The sequence below is a fragment of the Quercus suber genome, unplaced genomic scaffold (genome assembly GCF_002906115.3).
Source record: "Quercus suber isolate HL8 unplaced genomic scaffold, Cork oak 2.0 scaffold_48, whole genome shotgun sequence".
Lineage (NCBI taxonomy): Eukaryota > Viridiplantae > Streptophyta > Magnoliopsida > Fagales > Fagaceae > Quercus > Quercus suber.
In genome coordinates, this window is record NW_027069513.1 from 720,881 (window position 1) to 742,107 (window position 21,227).

At 34.5% G+C, this 21,227-nt stretch overlaps 1 protein-coding gene across 3 annotated transcripts; it reads right to left on the bottom strand.

Annotated features, from left to right (window-relative positions):
- Positions 1-5,750: 5,750 nt before the first annotated feature.
- LOC112009433 (katanin p80 WD40 repeat-containing subunit B1 homolog KTN80.4) lies at positions 5,751-19,662 on the bottom strand. Of its 3 annotated transcripts, none has more exons than XM_065771728.1 (18): positions 18,777-19,662; positions 18,443-18,573; positions 18,135-18,252; positions 17,752-17,978; positions 16,947-17,049; positions 14,223-14,293; positions 14,035-14,109; positions 13,803-13,946; positions 13,448-13,679; positions 12,790-13,263; positions 11,928-11,987; positions 11,725-11,846; positions 10,389-10,523; positions 8,164-8,238; positions 7,920-8,032; positions 6,553-6,669; positions 6,386-6,454; positions 5,751-6,281 (listed from the first exon to the last, which is right to left on the bottom strand). In XM_065771728.1, exons 1-18 carry the CDS (start codon positions 18,802-18,804, stop codon positions 6,218-6,220), a joined length of 2,358 nt encoding a protein of 785 aa, XP_065627800.1. In that variant the 5' UTR covers positions 18,805-19,662; the 3' UTR covers positions 5,751-6,217. The 3 variants fall into 3 exon arrangements, with proteins under 3 accessions (XP_065627800.1, XP_065627799.1, XP_065627797.1); XM_065771727.1 differs by having other exon boundaries at positions 5,751-6,278; positions 12,733-13,263; XM_065771725.1 differs by having other exon boundaries at positions 12,733-13,263.
- Between the last annotated feature and the right edge of the window lie 1,565 nt (positions 19,663-21,227).

Below are 21,227 nucleotides of genomic sequence, written 5' to 3' on the forward strand. Positions count from 1 at the left end.
TCAAGTATCCAAACACAACTTTGGAGTTTGGTGACGTTGTGCTCCTTTACAAAACACCAATAGGTTTTGGAGTATAGACCGGGTTTGAATTTCAGATTTTTTATTCGATGACAAAAACTTCACCAATTGAACAAATTAAAACCCACAATTCCATCTCCATTAAAGTTATTACCTACCAATGATGTCTAAACATGAAAAATTAATGTTTAAGAGTAAATGATGAAACTGTTTCTTATTAGTGTGCTGTGTGCATATGTGAAATAAATAAGGATCAGAAGTGAACGCTCAAAAAAAAAGAACATTCTGGTATATCAAATTTGGAATAAATGCCTAGATATGCCCTCTCATTGACTATCTTACATTTAGATCCTAGTTTGAAATTGGTAAAAGATCATCAAAGTTACGCACAAACAAATAGCTGACATGAATATCGGTCTAGATTAGCAAAGAGAGAAATTAAGTAGAATTCAACCGATCGAGAAGAGAAACCATATTGTTTTGCTAATAAGGAAAGAATTGAGAATGGAAATTAATGAATACCTTGGGAAGCAGTTTAGTAGAAACAATGGGAGTTACAGATTGAAGAAAGCAGTGAAAGTTGGAGTAGTGATCGAAATCAGAAAGCAATGGCAAGTCCCAAGGAGAGTGTGGCATGATGGTTTGGTTTCCACTTGTTTCTTGAGAGATGAGAAAGATGAGGAACAAGATGTTGAAAGGTTCAGGTGATTATCTCTCTATCTCTCTGTACTTTTGAAGCATAAATAAGCTCAGTAGGTGGTGGTGATGGCTGTGCGTTAATGGAATAGAATTGTTGGAGACTCCCCAAATGAAAACACATACACACACATATATATATAGATATATTGGAAAACAAAATGTAAAATTGTGTGAAAATAATAAACACGGTTAGAAAGTAGGCATGATATCCATGGTAATTCCATAATAATATGTAATGTTGCATGCCTGTTTTCATATATGGCATATTGACAACCATCCTCATTCATTTCACCATTCAACACTTTGCTCGCGTTTTTCTCACTTTTCCCCTTTCCCACTATTGTCGTCTTGCTCCTCTCACATCCTTTGGTTTTGTGATTGATTCCTTTCCATATCTCTACCAACTGCACCAAGTGAGAGAGAGTAACGGACGACCCTGAACATGAAGAACAAGACAAGAAACCGCATGCCTCGCGCTCCAAATGACAAAACAAAAACAAAAACAAAAAAACCAAAAAGCACTCAATGTTTGGCAGTTTTTCACTTGAAAAACTTGAAACCAGACAAAACCGCTTCCAACATTTAGATGCGGAGGAGATGTATATCATCACATGTGGATAATGGGTTCATGTTCATCTCATTTCTCGCGCCCACCACATTTCAAGACCAGACAACTTATTTTTTGTAAGTAACCGAAATTTCCTATTACTGCTACGTGCCTTTTACATTTCCTTTGGTAACGTATCAAATACCTGCTCCATTTCATTCTTGTTTACTTGGTTATTCCTATTTCTCCTTCCAAGGAAAAGAGAGAGACCAAACAGCTATCATATTTGGCTCAAAATAATTTATAACTACTCTACATTCCTAAGTTCTCTTCACACCTTTTTTTTGGATAGTTTCAAACCATTTTTCAGTTAAAGCAATAAATTTTCATATATGACATGAAACTTAATTTCAAATTTCAAATGATGCTCTTCTTAAATTAACTGGGCGTTACTAGTAATGTCAACTGGTCAATTAGTCTATTAAAAACTTAATGAAAGTAGTTACAATTATACTGAATTGTAATTCAATAATTGGGGGAGGAGTGGGTTTGAACAATGGACATTTAAAAAAAAAAAAATACTAGAAATTGTTAATTGAGTTACAAGATTCCTTACCATTAAATTTGAGTTAATCATGTAATTTCAAGGTCAATATATGATTCATGTATTTCTAAATTAACAAACGACGTACAAATGGCACTTATTCAAAGTAAACTAGATTTAAATGAATTAAAGTAGATCAAATCCTAGGTCATGGTTCTAGCATCAAACTAATTGAAGGCAAGCATGAATCCTTATCAAATAAGTATTTCAAATAAATTTCTTTGGGTATAATTCTTTTTAAAAAAAATTAAAAAATTTAATTTCTTTCACATAAATAATTAATGCATCACCTATAAATATATGCATTTAATCCATATGCATATAATAATTAATTAATGCTTTAACATAAATGTGAAGTTTTGTTGAGGTGGAACACTAAATGTAGAGAATTTTATTTGCCACATGTCAATAACTCGTGCAATATAGCAAAAAAATTTGAACAAAAAATGATCTCTTCTTGTTTAGTTTTTTCCTTAAATATGAAATATGATAGTTATTAATAGAAATTTATTATCAACATGTTTATATATAGAACTATGTACTCTATCATTTAAAAAAATAAATGGTGTAAATAAATATAGGAGGTTATATAAGGAATCCTTATAAATTTAAACTTAATTAAAAAGAATGTTTTAAAATAATAGAGATTAAATTCTATAAGGACTTGGTGTAAAATCTTTGGTTTATACCTTCTATAGGGTCTATTTTTGCAGCCCAAGCCCAAAAGATATGGGTTAAGGGCCCAACGGACCCAGAACAATAAATTTGTAGAGAGTGGGCAAAAAAGCTAGGCTGGTTATGAAGTAGACAATGGTTGGCTAGATTATTTGCAGTGATGATAACATGAAATAACGCTCAAACAACTCCATGAATGAATGTCCGAAGAGGTGTTTTATTGAGTGAACAGTGATTACAACATTCAGAACTACAGTAAAGCTTCTCTCTCCCTCTTCCTTCCTCCTCTTCTCATTAGGGACCCTTCTTCTTTATATAGTATCCTTTCCCATCATCTCCACTGTCCACCTTTTCTTCATCTGCATATCCACTCAAGTGCATGTCACGTCAGGTGTCTGCTTTAGCTCTTGGTGAGTGGCGGTAGCTGAGGTTGCACTGTTCAGGGGTCTTCTCCACATAAATGCGGCCAGAAAAGCTATTGCAGTGCATTAAATATGGTGGTGGCAGCTTTTCCCTTAGATATCTCATCATTCTGATCATCCCTAGGCCTACCCAAAACTTATCATTATCAGTGGGATCGTTAGGGAGATTATATGGACCCTCCTCACGTTTGTTTGATCAAGACTATTTGTGGCCGAGGAGTGGGACGTCTTCGGACAAATGGTGATCTTCTTCGGACGGTACTCCCCCTCTACTTATGGGCTTCTTGCCCTCAAATGGGCCATCCCTACCCAACTATTGCTCCTTGGAAATATGATACTTCTTAATATGGTGCCCCGGGCCCATTAAGTAGCTCTGAACTTTCACCCCCCACACCTTCCAATAAGAACATGCCACATCATCATATTACTAAAACACAATACATTTAATTACAGAGGATAACATCTCGATAAACAATATATTTTCAGGTTTTAAGTAAAAGGTTGATGTGGTATTATTAGGTGTGGTAAGATGCATTGAGCTTTAAATAAATAAAAATGATGTGAGAATCTTTTATTAGATGGTGTAAAATATGGATTTTACACCTTATTTTACCAAATTCAAGCTCAAAATAGTAATGTGGAAAAATGTGGGCTTTCAAAACAAAGTTTAGCAACAAACCAATTTGGAGCCATCTTTTCCGATCCTTTAGGTAGCAATTTATATAAGTCACATGATTCATTAATAAAGTCATGTGACTGAAATTACATATGAACAATTTATTCAATTACATTATAGTGGATTAGAAAAAAATAGCTTTAAACTGGTTTTGAGTCAAACTTATGTGACAATATTTGAAAATGTCAACATAAAGCCAAAGGTAATGAATTTAGGACAAAATTTAGCTACAAAATTAGTTATAGGCTAAGGCTATAACCTTACTTAATATCTTTTTATTAGATGTAAATTTTAACAAATCCACCATTGAATTACGTTTTCTTCTTATATCTTTCATGCTTGCAAAATTTTTAGAAAATTAAAAATCAATAGCTATGTCATCAATAAATTGTTTAAATTGCAAGTTTTTGTAGTTTAAAATTATACATATAATATAAATAATATCCGATTGGCACAAAATTTGATATATGAATTAAAAGTATAAAAAATATGCAATTCAATAGTTAGATTTTCGAAATAAGTAGTAATGTCAATTTTTTAAAAGGAAGTTATAACCTTATGCTACAACAAATTTTGTAGCTAAATATTGTTCATGAATTTATATTATATTACATTACACACACAAAATATTTCTATCTTCACTTTCATTCTCTTTTCATTTTCTATTCTATATTCACTTCTATTCTCTCTCTCTCTCTCTCTCTCTCTCTCTCTCTCTCTCTCTCTCTCTCTCTCTCTCTCTCTCTCTCTCTCTCTCTCTCTCTCTCTCTCTCTCTCTCTCTCTCTCTCTCTCTCTCTCTCTCGGAAAAACATTTGTATAAATGCAACAAATAAGTGCATGCCTTCTTAAACTGCGATTAAACTAAAACAACATTCCATTTTAAAAAACATTCTTATCTATGGCCGAAATGGCACTCATTTCTTGGAGGTTAATGTAAAACTTCAAGGAAGGTTAATGCAATCTACTCTAAAAAATATTAATAGCAAAATAGAAATTACGTAAAAATCCAATGAAGAGGATTTGCTGCAACCTTGTATGCAGCAATTGATGCATATATGATAAGGTGGCAACTAAAAAGAAGCAACAAGTATCCAAGAGTCATGTGCAATGCACATGACCAACTTACCCATAATTTGCTGTCACTTTTCTTTGATTGCCACCTTATCATATATGCATCAATTGCTGCATACAAGGTTGTAATAATCTTCTCCCAAAATCCAATAAACTCAAATCCCTTCCCCCTTCAAGTTCCCCCAAATTGGAGGAATTAAAAAATAAAATAAACAAAGAACAAGAACAAGAAAGGAAGACAAAAGCCACCAAACCCCTTAAATCATTTACCCTCCCATTGTAAAAAACATCCAAACAAAAGAGAATTAAATCCCCACCAACATTCTTCTTTACTCTCCTCTCCTCTCGATCAATCCAAACACAATGCAGTCTAATTAACCACTCCAATGACCTATAAGTTCCAGTTATGTTGCCTTAATGGAATATCAATTCCTCCCCATAAGCTCAAGCAGACTTGAAATGGTGGAAGCCCCTCCAATCACCGAATTTGTACTTTTCTTCAAACCTGAAAGCTTTAGCCAACTAGCTGTAGTGTTTACCCTAATTGAGTATTTTATTACTTGAATTATTACATTTGGCTTATCCTCCACTCCATTATAGCATCCCTATGCTGGCGTGAAAGAGTTGAGCCTGAGTTTTGAATTTTATTTTATTTTTATAAGATTTCAGTACATTTTTCTTGAATCTTCACTACTCAACAAAAACGCCTCATGAGTGATGCACATTCCCTTAACTCCCCCATCCCTGACAATTCCTCTGAATCTCTGATGGATGGGCAAGGATTGTATTTGAAAAAGCTTTCTTATGAGCCTGCACTACATGGAGAAAGAACCAGTCTTTCTTTGATCGGAGTACTGGTCTCCACATTTTGCCTAAGCCAGGACCTCTGATTACACAGATCGAGGAATGTGAGCCCAGAAAAATCATTAGTGAACTGGAACGGGGATCGTTTAGTCAATTTTTTGGCTTACCAAACGAGCTTTGATTAAAGAAAATAAATGATAGAAAAAAAAAATGAAATGATTAAAAAAAAAAGATGGAAAAAATGACGTAATTTACTCACAGGAAGGTATAAGGACACCTCTTAGAGCACCGCCAATCCTTTTATACAAGGAATATAATTCAAGAATTAAATCAGCACTAATGTAGCCAAGAGTTACATAATTTGTTGAGATGTTGGGTTAGAGCGTAAACGGTGTGGATATCTTCCAGCAAGCATCTACTAGACAATCGCCAAAGCTGTGCAACAAGCAGCAGGTACAGTGGCATATGCAATAACCTTCCAGATGCAGTTGACACAGAATTAGCAAGTTGTTAAGGCCTCCACTTAACATGAATATACATACAGGGCGGAGCAAATCAGGGCCAGCAACAACAGTGTTGAACTATTAGGGGTTGCATCAAGAGGAGTTCAACTGTTCAAGAGATCGTATAACTCCCTCAAAGCAACAAAACAATTTCAAGTGAGCCGGAAATAAATGCACTTCCACGCTGTTACTTTTTGTCATGAAACTTCCTGCAGAGCTAGGTTTAACTCCTGTGCTGACTTTGCAACTGTTCCCCCTCTTCTATGGGTAAAAAGAGAATAGGAATAAGGAAAATGACATCCCAGGAAAAAGTAAATAACATTATGGTAGAGCAGTCAAGCGACTAAATAAATTACATTAGGTACCTGGTAAGGGCCAGTAGGCAGCGTTTGACTTTTTCAAGCTCTATAAAGCATTGGTTGCACCGCTCCAGTCTATGATATAAATTAAGAAGTAGCCAGCCAAAATGCTTAATATCTGAATATTAAAATATCAGAAAAAAAAAAAAAAATGTAGATAAAGCTAAACACACCTTTGCTCGGCCTCAATATCTACACCAACAGATGACGATGCTGATAACGTTGAATAGATGACTGGACCAAATATTCTGACCAGCTTTAGCAGCATGTCCAAAGAGATGCTTAGATGCCTAATTATGGTCAGACTGTCAGATAGTGGCCAATCAACCGCTAGATTGTGAATATAACTAAACTAACATCATTATATTACAATGTAAGTGTAAAAGGTTGAGAGGCTCATGAAGAGAGGAATTACTCTAGTAGATTGGTGTAGAATGTGTAGGTGCAGTAAAAAGACTGGATCAATTTTTTTAGATTGTAAAATTACATATGCATTGAAGAGTTGTCTGTATTTGAGGTTTCATTGGTAATGGCCAAAGTAGCATTCATCTCCTATCTAGATGGACTTTGTTTCACAAACACTCTTTGTTTGAGATCTAGCCCCCTTGTGCCTATCTGAACACTAGATAAAGAGGAACCATCAAACGAACTATCACATTAGGGAACGTTTTGATATACACATCACAAATTTAAACATAAAAACAGAAAGGCCTGTTCCAAAAGAGCTATCACACCTTCGAAAAACATAAAAGGTTCCAAAGTAGTCACCAGATTTTATGCCTTAAAAATACATAAAAGGGTATTGACTATCTTCTTTTTTTTTTTTTGATAGGTAATCAAAGATTTATTTCATAATTGCAACTCCTACAAATTGACTATCAACTCCTACAAATTGCAAGTCTCAAAAGCCAGTTGCATATCCTCAAATATTTCACGTGCCAAGATAAAGGGGAAGCAAAGAGGGGTTTCCTACAACTAAACTAAACCTATCCTTGCAATAGTGATTAGGTAAAAGATAAATAAAAAACAACCATTAATTGGATGGCCCAAGAGTGGTTTAAACAAGAAAATACAACTGTATCTCTCTATATGATAAATGTAAGGGAAAACCATACAGTAACACTTTATTCATATACATATCAAAAAATCTAAGGACAATTAATTTCACAACTGCCAAAGAGGCACTTTGTGATTGGCGTGCAGTAAAAGTGATGTCAGTGGTGATTTTGTGTGAAAGTGATGTATTACAAAATACAAGCTGTCATCTCAACTAGAAGTGAAAAAAGTTGTGAAATTTGTTGCTGTAGGCTGTACCAAAGACATGGAACCTCAGAAAGAACATTAAATCCTTCAGGTATTAGCCTTTTCTGGGTCCCTCTCCAGAAAAATCTGGGAGAGATTGATGGTAGGCAGCCTTACCCCTAATTTTTTGAGAGGCTAATTCCTAGATTTAAATCTGTGACACATTGCTTGGGTGGATGGGTGTTAACTAACTAGAAAAGCAAATACCAGAAAGAAAACACAGCCACAAAATTCTTACCTATCCATGTCACTTTCAAGAAGACCTGTGAGAAGTGGTAGAAGACACGTGAAAATATCCAGCGTGACAGTATCAATTTTCTGTGTCATAATGCTAACTACATCAGCAACAACCTGCAAACAGCAGCATACAGCAGGCACAAGACAAGATCCCTTCAAAAACTAGTGCTAGAAAATAAATTTGTAGTAAAAGGAAAATTATAATAATAATAATAATAATAATAACAAAGCTAAGATATACTTACAGCATGATCAGCCATTTTCTCCATTGCACCAATAACCCCCTTAACATCATTCCTTTCCCAATATCTATATATCACCTGCAAATAATTAGATACGAGGTTCAACATTAGTTGATGTTAGCAAACTGATAATAAACATAAGCCAAATCTAGGTCATATCAAGTCAATCAAATTGGGCAATACTTATAAGTAAAAGAACACACGTAACAAGATTTACAGAAGCAGCATACTGTTCACTCCTACTTTAAGACTTTCAATATTGCCCTATTGATTGATAGGCATTTAGACAAAAACCATTTAAGCAAGAAACAAAACTGTGGAACCAATGGCAAATCCAGGGAAATAGAACGAAGCATGAATAATTCAAGATTTAGATTATATGATGATAAAATTGTTTTACAAAACACAAATATGATAAATGCCTTTGAAACAGATAGTTTCTTAGCAGAAAATCACATTGAAATTTAATTAGCTTTATTTTGACTAAAACTAACCAATAAATGGAGAAATTTTAAAGCCAAAACTCACTAATAAATGGCTCAAAAACAGAGTAATCATAAACCTTAAGGCAAGACAAACAACATAGCTTCTACCAAACTAAAGTTAGTTATTAGGTCAACTTCCCATTTTTCTACCCAAACAACTGATCAAGAAGAAAATATACAGCAAATTGCCATCTAAAGAAATCTTGACTTGAAGAAAGCACCTGGACACAAGACCATGTTACATAATACACAAGAGACACTAATTATACACAAAACAAACACGTCAGCAAACCAATTTTCTAAAACAGGATATGGGGACACTGGGGATCCAGTATTTCAGAAACACATAATCTTACTATATCCTTCTACTACTATTACTACTATCATGCCCTTAGATAATTACATATTTTTCTTCGATAAGATTTGAACATAAGACCTATTTGAGTCCCACCCTTTTTCCCTTACCATTATACTCATTCCCATACAAACACCATCTTTCTGTAGCTTGATCAAACCATGACTACTATTGTATTCTTTTGGACAAAAAATTCATCAGAATTACTGGACCAACCAAAGGCCTTCTCAACAGTGTATACAATGATCGTGGCCTGATAATATACAGTCAACCCTTGACAATAAACACCTCATGGATTTACAGAGATAATGAAGACTAAGTTTCACTATGTTTTTCAATAATAGCAAAGGTATCCTGGCATCTAGCTTCCAGAATGTACTAGCACTCCATTAAATTATATTTTCCATATATATACATACATACATACATATATATATATATATTTGAAAAAGGGAAAATCTTACGAACACATAAACTAGCCTAAACAATTACAATGACAAATTAGGCTCTAAAAGAAAGAGCTTATGAAATATACAATGGAGTGCTTGTCACTAGTTCCAAGAATACAAGGCCACTAAAACAACGTCATTAGTGCTTACGAATGCTTCAACTCCACAATAGACCTGTCCACACCAACATAGGTGTGATTGTTCCTCTTCCTCAATTCTGCTCACATTAGACATAATAGAGCTAACTTCCAAGCAAATGAGTCACCATGCTTACCAACACTATTTTTTGCAAAACAATTCAACTGATTCCAAGAGCAAGTGCATAACCATATTCCTGAAAGATAAGTGGGTATAGGAAGTTGTGTTGCCGAAATCTATTGATCCCAGTTATTAAAAGCAAAGACAACCCAAAAATAAAACAAAACCCTTTCATGAAACCATGGAGCATGCCATAAAAACAATAATTCATAATCTATTAGGCAATTGATGCTCATGGATAATGTTAATATTTAAAGATTTCTTGAAATTTTATTTAATCATTGGTATGTAACAGAGTTATTAAGCATCCAACAGGCACAAAGCCAGTTCCCCGTGGGAAATTAAATATTGCAGATGATTTATTTATAAATGTTAATTATTAGAGTGTCCAACTGTGAAATCCTGAAAGCCAATATGGGATGTATATACTCAAGTATATTCTCATAACCCTCATAAGAGATTCACTAGCAATTGAAAAAAAGAACATATCACAATAAGAATATCATTCAGACAACCCCACACTTCAAACTAAGAAAATTTATACCCCACTCTGTTCCCCCATAGTATAAAGGCAGTATAACCATAAGAAATTTATGTACGGGATCAAGATATATATGTATATATATATAGAACTAATAATGGCCTCCAATAAACCATGAGCAAAACTTCATTCAAGATCACCTGCAACTTGGCTGAACGGGACTGCATAGAGCTGACAAATTGGTCATGTTGTTCCATTACATCTGCAATAGCATCCTCATCACTAGCAGACTCTGTTTCTTTCTCAGCAGATGGAGAATATCCTCTCTGTTTAAACTGTAAACAGAAACAAGATGGAATTAATAGGTGAAAACTTAATCCAAAAGCTTTATGTGTAAGTCCATTAATATAATATGTTGGTGTACCACTTTATCCAAGTGTTTAAGCCATTAATGTTATGTTAATCACTTAATTTTGTTATTACTATCCAATATGGAACTAAACAACTCAATCACATAGCCAGTGTTTATTTTTCTAAAAATGCTCTCATTCACGTGGGAGACTCTTCCTACCTATGCTTGGAATGGGTGACTTGAGCAATTCTCTTTTTCTTTTCTTTTTTTCATCTAAACAAGCAAAATAGAGCTTTAACCCTACAGACTTGCTACTTATACAACAGTGCAACTATCAAGAAGAATAGGCAAAGCAAAAGAAAATACACCCGAAACATTTATCCACTCAAACAAAGTCTTGAGGAATAAAAGGTTCAGGTCGTGGATAATTCCCTTGGAAAAGCATTTGGAAGCCTGAAGTCCAAACAAAGGTGGCATTCTTTCTTTGGGTTGCATCATTCAGAAGATCTTAACAGAAAATAACTGAGAAACACTGTAATTTTAAGCTGGTGTTTTATGTGTAAGGGGAATGGGAGGCCGGATCACTTAATCTTGCATTGTCCTATTGCAAGAGAATTGTGGAATATGGTATTTGTTCTCCATGAGGTTTAGTGGGTGATGCCTGGAAGAGTTGATGGTTTACTAGTTTGCTGGCAAGGTCAATTTGGGTGACATTGGAATAGCACTATATGGAATGCAATCCTTCACTGCTTATCATGGTTCATATGGAAGGAAAGAAATGTAAAAAACTTATGTGAGAGCACAATTCTAGGGCAGCATTAGGAAGTCTCTCATTCGCAAACTTATTAGTGTTTATTCATCATTGTACTTTTAGCAATGTTTAGTATGTTGTACATCTAGTATACTTCCCGAGTACTTTCTAGTCTCTAATGAAAGTATTATTAATTAAAAAGAGCACAATGGAGAGTAAGATTGTGGGTTCAATATCAACAGGTGCTTCGTAACTTACCAATCCCTATATATATATATATATTTGATCCAGCAAAATGGCATTCATCAAGAATTTCAATAGTGCAGTATGTATTCTCTTAAACTATAACATATTAGCATTTTGATGCTAGTCAAAATGTGAAGGAAGGAAACATTAAAAGAAAAGGTATAACACATTTGAGATACAGTCATACCGCATTGAAGGGGAGCATGTTAGCTGTAGAGACAGAAGCAGGGGGAATACTGGAAGTAGGTTCCTCATAATTAGGAGATCTTTCCCTTTTCTCCCAATTCACAACAAGTGAACGTGTTCTACCTGAATATTTTGTAATGTACCATTAGTGGTACTTCATAAGATCACTCAAAAATATCAACAATATGTAAGAATAACTTTTACCTGCTTTTTGACTTTCAGTAGAGCATGCATCTCTGTTCAACTTATGCCCCCGAGTATCATCTTCAAAAATATATATAATTAAAATTAAAAAAGGGAATTTAAGCAGTAAGTGGACAATTCAATCTTAAGTCAAGTCACAGGTGTAAAATTTAAGACAAGATAGATCCACCAATAGCAAATGAGAGCCACAAATCATCCCAACATAACAAAATCTTATGAAGCAGAAAAACATCACAAAAGGGAAATTGATCCTCAATCAATCATTAGTGAATGTAAATGACTAAATGTACAATGTTATCTCTAATTTATAGTCATCCCCCCCCCTAAAAAAAAAAAAAAAAAAAAAATCACCCTAGCTGGACCGTATCTCAAAGTAGTTTCTTATTCGAATTTTTCTAAACTTGCTACATATGTCATTGGCTTTACTCTCATACAAGTTGGACATGGCCCTTTCTTTAAGTGACTAATTATTGTTGATTGCATTATAATTGGTGATTTTTTTTTTTTTTACTTTTATGCCTCTTTTCTATGGATGTCCATATGCTAAACTTCCCATTCTCACTTTTACAGATGAGATGTTTCTATCAGGACACAACCTCATGGTAGTTATTGGGTCTGGTCACATTGAAAATATTTCACTAGAGAATTTTAACTTTTAATCATGAAGAAAAAGAGGAGCCAAAATGTAAAGCAAAAAGAAAATAAATGTTAGGAAAAATATTGTAATTATCCTGACCAACAATCAGCCAGAAATGATATGTATAAATCAAACAATTTGGTAGACGTAATTCTAAAGATAACATACAACTTGCATGCTGATATCTAGCAGCTGACTCTGTCATTGAATTCATTTCATGCTTACTAGGTCCAATAAATCTATCATCCTTCATGCTCCTTTCTTCAGCAGATACTCCTTGAGTCAAGCTTTTAGCAACAGGAAGTATATTCCTATCTGTGCCACTGCTTAATTCAGCAGCCTTAGAACCTGTGAATTCAGGCACAACTGAGACAATTTGTTTATCCACTTCATCTCTGCTATTTGATAGTTTTCGGAAATCAGTTGCCTTTGACTGCAAAGAAAATGGCATTGTTCTTGCAGCAAGACCAACTTCCTTTCGGGAATCAGCTGCTTGCTCTGACCTCATATTGGTTCTTGGGACAATTACAGGTATCACATCCAATTTGTTAATGACTGGAACACTGGCAGTTGACTGAGCCTTTGTGGAATTCCTCTTTGGAGCTGTTCCACTAGGGACTGCCATAGAACTAGCAGGAACTGTTTTTGGACTGGCATTAAAACTTATCCTCTGAGGAGTACCAGGTACACTTCCTGTGGCTTCAACCATAACGAAGAACCAGGAATGAGAAAATCTGACGATAATTAGAAATATTATATCTAGTAAATGATTTCAAAAATGAAAATTTTAAAAGAAAGGCAAAAAGCAGCGGTAAACCAAAAATCAATAACTGGTGAGCACTAAGAAGGAAAAAAATAATAAATAAAGAACAATGCTACATACATGCTAAAAGTTTTGGTTCCTTAATAGGATCTGAATTTTGAGAAACTGACAACCTCCCAAGAGATTTTGTTTCCTTCACTAAGGGATCTGAATTTTGTGAAACAGCTGGTCGACCCAAACTAGCTTTAGCAGTGTTCTCATTTAGTACTGACAGATTCCCACTTGAAGAAGATTTAGATTCTGAATGGCCATTTAATCTTGTAACATTACTAATTGCATATGGTTCTATGCGCTGTGCAAGAGTTAAGAAGTTGCAAGCAACACATCAGTTCAAAATAAAAATCCAACACAGCCAGCACTGAAAGACAAGAAAAGACACATTCATAGGTAGAAAGGAGGATAATCAGAGTAATACCGAGATATCTACAACCCATACTCCAACACAACTCTGATTGTATGAGCAGCCAAGAAGCTTTCCCTCATGAACATTAAGATCTGACAATCTAGACCATCCCACATCCACAGCGTCATGGCTTCTTATTGGTTCCCATGAGAAAACCTATAAAGCAGGACAAAATTAAATGAAAAACGTATCACTAGCTTAACACTTCACCTTTATAAATAGATGAACCATCACTAGAGCTTACCTTCAAACTTTCATGCAAACCACATAGTAGGGTCCTCCCATCAGGATTAAAAGTCAAACAACGAACTCCAGTTGTCTGCAATAGCAATGAAAAAAGTCATACAGATCACTTCCCTGTCATAAAAATCTAAAACTGAAAATTTCAACATTCAACTCTACGAGCAATAATGCCATAAGACAAAAAAATACCTCTGGTCCAGCTGAACCAATAAGCTCAAAGGTTTCAAGGTCCCAAAATTTAACAGTCCTGTCTGCTGAACCTGTGCGATGGATAAAAAAAATATATATATATATATATAGCACAAAAAAATCATTCAGAAATGATGTGTGGGTTTCAAGGATTATATAAGTACATTTAGATTTAAGAGGGTCATGCATGCAAATGTAAAAAACTATTAAAAAGAAACGCATGCAAATGTAAATAAAAATAAAAGAACAGAGTTTACCTCCAAACCAATTTGGGAGGAATTCCTCCCAGCCCACTACATGGCATTTCAAATGAGTATCCATGTGTACTTTTAGTCACATGATTTATTTAGAAGTCATGTGACTTATTTAAATGATTTAATGAGTCATGTGATTTAATACATGTGGATGGTCATATGAACCACCACATAATTGGTTGGAGGAGATTCCTCCAACCTGGTTTGGAGGAAATCTTTATCCAAAAGAAAATTATCTGATATTAACATGGAGTGGGTGTGGAAACCAGTAAAGGGGAAAAGTTGCTAAGATCTATGGGATGACTAGACTTTTATTTTAAAATGACTAGATAGTTATGGATCATTATAATATATTCCTTTAGACATTCAAACTAATCTTAAAAGGAGTAAGCACTCAAATACTATAAACCCATCTAAGAATATCAGATAGGCTTTTTGTCATCAAGTCTTTGCACTATAGGCTTTGTGTCTAAGTGTGAAAATCATGTTAGTAATCCTTTACATTTAGTAGATTCAGATATTTGGGGTCCAATAAAAGCTTCTTCATATTTAGGATTTAGGTATTTTCTCATTTTTTGTTGATCATTCTCAAGTTACTTCTCCTATAAAAGGACAATCAAAATTGTACTTAATTTTCAATCGTTTTATATGGAAATAAAGACAGTCTGATACTTCAATTCACAAATTTGAGTCTGTTAATGCACATGAATATTTTCTTACATCTTTGTCTTAACTTTTTTTTTTTTTTTTTTTTTGATGAGTATCTTTGTCTAAACTTTTTGATGATGATGGCATGATCAACCAGTCTTTTTTCTTTTCTTTTTTAATAATTTGATGGTTAAGGGAGGGGAAATTTGTATCCTAAATGTCTCGGTAGGAAACAATAGGAGGTGCCAATTGAGCTATAAATTGGCTTCCACCAGTCTTCTTGTCCATATACTCCAAAAGTAAATGGTGTGGCAAAGCGCAAGTTTTGACATTTTATGGAAGTTACTCATGCATTGTTATTTTATGAGTGTTGCCAAATCATATTGGAGTGACGCAGTATTGACGGCTTGCTATCTTATTGATAGCATGTCTTAGGTCATTCTTGGTGGTCAAAAATCATATACTGTATTGTATTGACAGCTTGCTATCTTACTGATAGCATGTCTTAGGTCATTCTTGGTCATCAAAAATCTTATACTGTATTGTCTCCTACAAGACTTTTGTTTCATTTACCAAGATATTTGGGTGCATGTTCTATGTTCACAATTTAGGTCCACGGGTGATGAACTTGATCTAGATCAATGAAGTATGTTTTCTTAGAGTATTATTCAGCTATGGTTTGCTATCCCTTAGTTAGATGTTACATTACTTGAGTCTACCTCTAATTTTTATTCTCCCTCCAATATTGAGGCTTCTCCTTGTCTCCCTCACTTGGCTTCGTTATCTCCTTGAACCACTACTAAGAAACCACTAAAAAATTGTTGCTATCAAAACCCACCAACTAAGAGAATTTTATAGGGAAAACTTGAGCAAGTAGAAAAGTATGAAGCGGAGTGTTGTCTCTTGATCCAGTGTAGCAATTGAGTATAGGTCTATGACCCATACATCATGTGAACTTATGTGGATTAAGCATCTTATCGAGGAATTGAGGTTGCAATTGCTTATGTGCAACAATAAAGTAATGATTCATATTGCTTTTAATCCTATGTTCCATGATTAGAACAAGCATAAAGAGGTGGATTGTCATCTTTTTTCAAGAAAGAGAAGAAAGTGGTGTAATTGCCACTAAGTATGTCTCTACAGGAACTCAGGCAGCTAAAAGTTCACTAAGCCTTTAGGCAAGACACATTTGGATTTGTTGTGTTTGGATTTGCTATGTAACAAGCTAAAATTATATATATATATATATATATAGTTTGAGGGGAGTGTTAAGGGACAAAAAGTGAACTACCATTGTAATTACCTACATATATAAAGTGTGTGCGCGCTAGGGTAAATTAATTAAACCCTAAATACACTTGCCAAAACATAACAAGTGCATAGATGTTTTTTTTTTTTTTTTTTTTTGATAAATATAGTAATAAGAACACATGCCATTCAAACCCAAAGATATTATAGCCAAAACCATAGGTTGTTTTGTTTAACTTTGCTTGGTGTCTTACACTTGGTTTGGCTATCAGAATCAAGTTTGAGTTTCAAAAAAATATTAGGTTTCCATTCAAACCCAAAGATATTATAGCCAAAACCGTAGGTTGTTTTATTTAACTTTGCTTGGTGTCTTACACTTGGTTTAGCTATCAAAATCAAGTTTGGGTTTCAAAGAAAATATTAGGTTGCCATACATTACTCTTCTTGGCTAATCATTGCATGTAATGCATCAAAAAGTAAATGAACAACTAAATCACCAAAAATATTATTCAAGGGGGAAAGAAACAGCATAGGTGAGGATAATAACAATCATAAATAAACAAGAAAAGCTAACCAGTTGCCAGCAAAAACTCATGTGGATGAAAGTCTATGCACTGAATTTGGCCTTCATGACACTTGAAATCATGCAACAGCTTTCCAGCGGTCAGATCCCACAACTGTTAAGAAGGGCATATCATAAAGTCTTTTTTTTTTTTTTTTTTAATCTATTAACAAAGGTATAAAGTGTTTAAGGATTTGTCTTTATCAATGTAGCCAAGACACTGAAATGGTAGAAATCAATCCACTAGGCTTAGCCCTTATATCACCATCATGAAATAGCTTTCCAGCAGTCAGATCCTGCTGTTAATGTATGTCTAGGTAGATTAGTTCTGCATCTATGTGTCTAGCCATGCAACACAAGCACTGGAAGAGAGCACCAACTTGGGGGCCAATATTGATATGAACTTTAAGAAAGTCTGTTCCTGCCACATGCAGCTCAAGTGGCAAGACATGCCAGGCTCTAAAATAACTTACAAGTCACTCAATTGGGGGGCATTAACGTGCATCACACAGCCCATTAAATCATAATGTAAGGCATTTAAGGCCCCCTTCCTACCCTCCAAGCTCATGATGCATGCATGTATACTGTGCACACAGGGACACAAATGTGCATGAAAATGCAACAAGCACCTTACAGCGTGCATCCAGCTCAAGAAACTGTCAAATAAGTTTCCTTGTCACACAGGTCTACAAGATTAAAATGTGGCAGGTTCTATTTTGGTTTTTTTTTTTTTTTTTTTGGGGGGGGGGGACGTGGGACTTTTTTGTTTCATTTTCATCAGAAGACAGTGAATTATTGATGAATTCTAAGTCCTAACCTTGACAGTGTTGTCCTCACCACCAGATACAACCCAACGGCCATCCGGGGTAAATCTGATTGCATTCACCCCTCGAGTGTGACCCTTGTATGTGTGGATACACCCCTTCTTTCTGATATCCCATATCTTCAGATTCGTATCCAAAGAGCCAGATGCAAAGAACTCCCCAAAGGGATGAAAGTCAACAGATATGCAATTGGATCTGTGACCTGTAAGTGTACGAACAACTGCACACAAAATCACATTGCAATGACAACATAACATTGATAAGCAAGGCACTAATTGAGGTCTGATAAGGAAAGTCATTCTCAAAATCAGAGCCATAGAGTTGTTCTGTATAGGCCCAAAGAAATTGGGATATAGAAATTTTAAAAAAAGCATACTCTTTGCCTCCTCTAAATCCCAAAGCTTGATTGTACCACTAGCGGCTCCTGCAGCAACTAACACCTCCGAAGAATCAAAGCTTACGGAATCAATTCCACTTGTATGTCCAGACAAACTCTGGGTATGAAGGCAAAAATATTAGGTTATAAACATAAGAAACATAGGTAGTGGTAGTAAAAGTGACCTAATCAGTAAACGTGCATTAATATGAGTAAAAATCACAACAGAAAGAAACATAATAAAAATGGTAAGATAGTTGAAAGGAAAGATAGAAGCAAAATAGATTTGAAAGCGATAGGATACGAACCAGGATGGCGTTGGGTTTGCCAATAGCCCAAAGATTGACCTTGTGATCCTCTCCACCGGTGATTAGAACCCTGGACGACTTCCTGCCAATCTTGAGGCAATTCACAGCGGAAGAGTGTGCTACAAATTCCTCTGTTTGATAGAGTAGTTAAGGCTAACTAACAATAAAAACAAAACAAAGAAGAAGATCTGCACAACTGAATTGACAAGTAGGACATTTTCAATGTCCAGAATGAAACCCTAGATAAACAATAATAATAATAATAATAATAATAATAATAATGATTTGAATTCTACAATATCAGTAGTATTAGTACAGATTAAAAAAAGGATACGTAGTTTGTAGGCGCGTTTTGTAGTCATTTTGGCATGAAAGGGAATAAAAAGAAAACAGAAACCCTAGCAATCGTAATTGCAAAATGAAAAGCAAAGCAATTGGATTTAGGATTTAGGATTTAGGATTTAGAAGCAGACATCCGAAACGACGATTGATCTCGGATTTTATTCAGCACCGTAAAAAGATCTCATTATACAGTCCCAGATCTCGACAACCCAGGCCAAATCCCCACCATTTCAATGACAACATTGTATGCATAAATTCACTAAGAAGAAGAAGAAGAAATGTCAGTAACTCTGATAAGATCAGAATTTCAGAAATGAAGACAATGATTGATTGAACTCACCTTTTTTTTTTTTTTAATTTTGTTGAAAAAGAAAAGGAAAACTGAGAGAGCAGTTGAGGCTAGTCCTCTTCCTCCTCCTCCTCCTCCACTCAACAAAACCCTTTTTGGTTTGTTCTTCTTAATAACTCTGCTTTCTTGGCACTCAAATACGAGAAAGAGTGTATGTACCTCGTAACTCCCAAAGGATCCAAATATTTTGATCTTAATAAGCGTCGCACTACTGTATGTATACTTCTTCTCTACTACTACTACTACTACTACTACTACTTACACTTAAACTGCTGAGAGAGAGAGAGAGAGAGAGAGAGAGAGAAGTATTTAGATTTTAGAAAGAAATTGGGGTTTCAATTTATGAGGAGAGCTTTGCTTGCTGCAACAACCCGGTAGAGCATTCACAGACACGGAAAGATAAGGAGAACGCACTCAAAGTTCTTTCTTTCTTAATTAAAACTCTCACGCCAGAAATGAGAAATGAATGAAAGAGAAGGAGGCGCTTTCACGAGATTTTAATTTGTTGTGTTGTGCTTCCTCCTCACCTCTATCAAGTAGTAATTATTATTTAATACAGTAATAATAATATTATTATGTTCAAATTAATCTTCCATCTTAAAAAAGTGGGAAAAAGAAAAGTAAAACATTTTAAGGAAATTTAAATGAAACGCCATGTGTCCCGTCCCGTGTGATAAGTGAAAGCTACGTACCACGGGTCGGGTCTCTCTATCTGTCTCACCCACCTTCCAATTCCCATTTGATTTTCACTCTCCCTCCCTCCTTTGAAATCAAATTCCACCAACACAACACTCTCTCTCACTCTTTCCTTCACATTTTCATACCCCATCATTTTCCTTCTCTTTATCTCTCCTCTACCTCTTTTTTCCTTTTCCTTCTCTTTTCTTTTATTTACAATCCAATAAAATATTTCACTCTCTTTTTTTCTAGCATTTGAAGTTTGACATCATTTTGCCTATGTGTCACACAACTCCATTTTTTAAATAAATAAATTTTTTTCACTTCTCTTTTTTTTTCTTTCTAGGTTCTAGCATTTCAATTCAGCTACAGCTTGCTGCAGAGCTAAAAATGTTGAACGTTACAATTGCCATCAATAATATAATTTATTAAATAAAAATATATGTTAATCAAATGTTGGCAGTTTACTTTGCCCCCGTTGCCTCAAGTTCAGTAGAAATATGGAATTTTATCTGCCCAACTTTTTTTTTTTTAACATATGACATCAGCTTTTGATAATTACTTTTACACCTCATTGCCTCAAGTTTAGTAGAAATATGAAATTTTATCCGCCCAATTTCTTTTTTTTTAACATATGACGTCAACTTCTGATAATTACTTTTTGGCTAAAATGCAAAATCTATGTTCCAAGTTTCTTCAAAATTTATTTTAGCCCTCTAATTTTATTTTTGTTCATTTTAGTTGTCTAAGTTTTAAATTTATTCAATTATTGCATTTTTAGTTAAAGTTAGCAGACTAAAATACATTTTGGTAAAACATAGACTCAATTATTGAGAGTTTATCAGTTAAGTTAACTGGAACCCACAACTTCATTATTTTAATTTATCCTAATCAGGATCCCAAGCCAATTACAATTAGAATAATGGTATCTATACTATTATTTAAGGAGCTTTTCATGTTTTAATTCCTTATTTTTTATGCCTAAAATACTCTCATCATACCCACTTACAAGTTTTCAAATAACAAGGATAAATATGTAAATTAAAACTCTTACACTTTAAGACCCACAAACTCACATACGCTTTACAATTTCTATCTCACTTTCTATCTCTCATTCTTTTTTAGATTGAAGATATTTAGTTTAGCTCTACATTCTCCTTTCTTTTTAAGAGGCTTTAACAAATTTTCAGATTCTATCTTTTGCAAGTTCCTCTTTGTTGTTGTTGTTGTTGTTGTTGTTGTTTGTTTGTTTGTTTGTTTTTTTTTTTTTTTTTTTTTATGTGTATCGCATTAACTCTCTCTCTCTCTCTCTCTCTCTCTCTCTCTCTCTCTTCTTTTCTTTTTTCTTTTTTTTTAAATGTAATTCTGAAATTCTTTTTCTTCATATTAAAGATATTTACTATCAGAGGCTCCAAC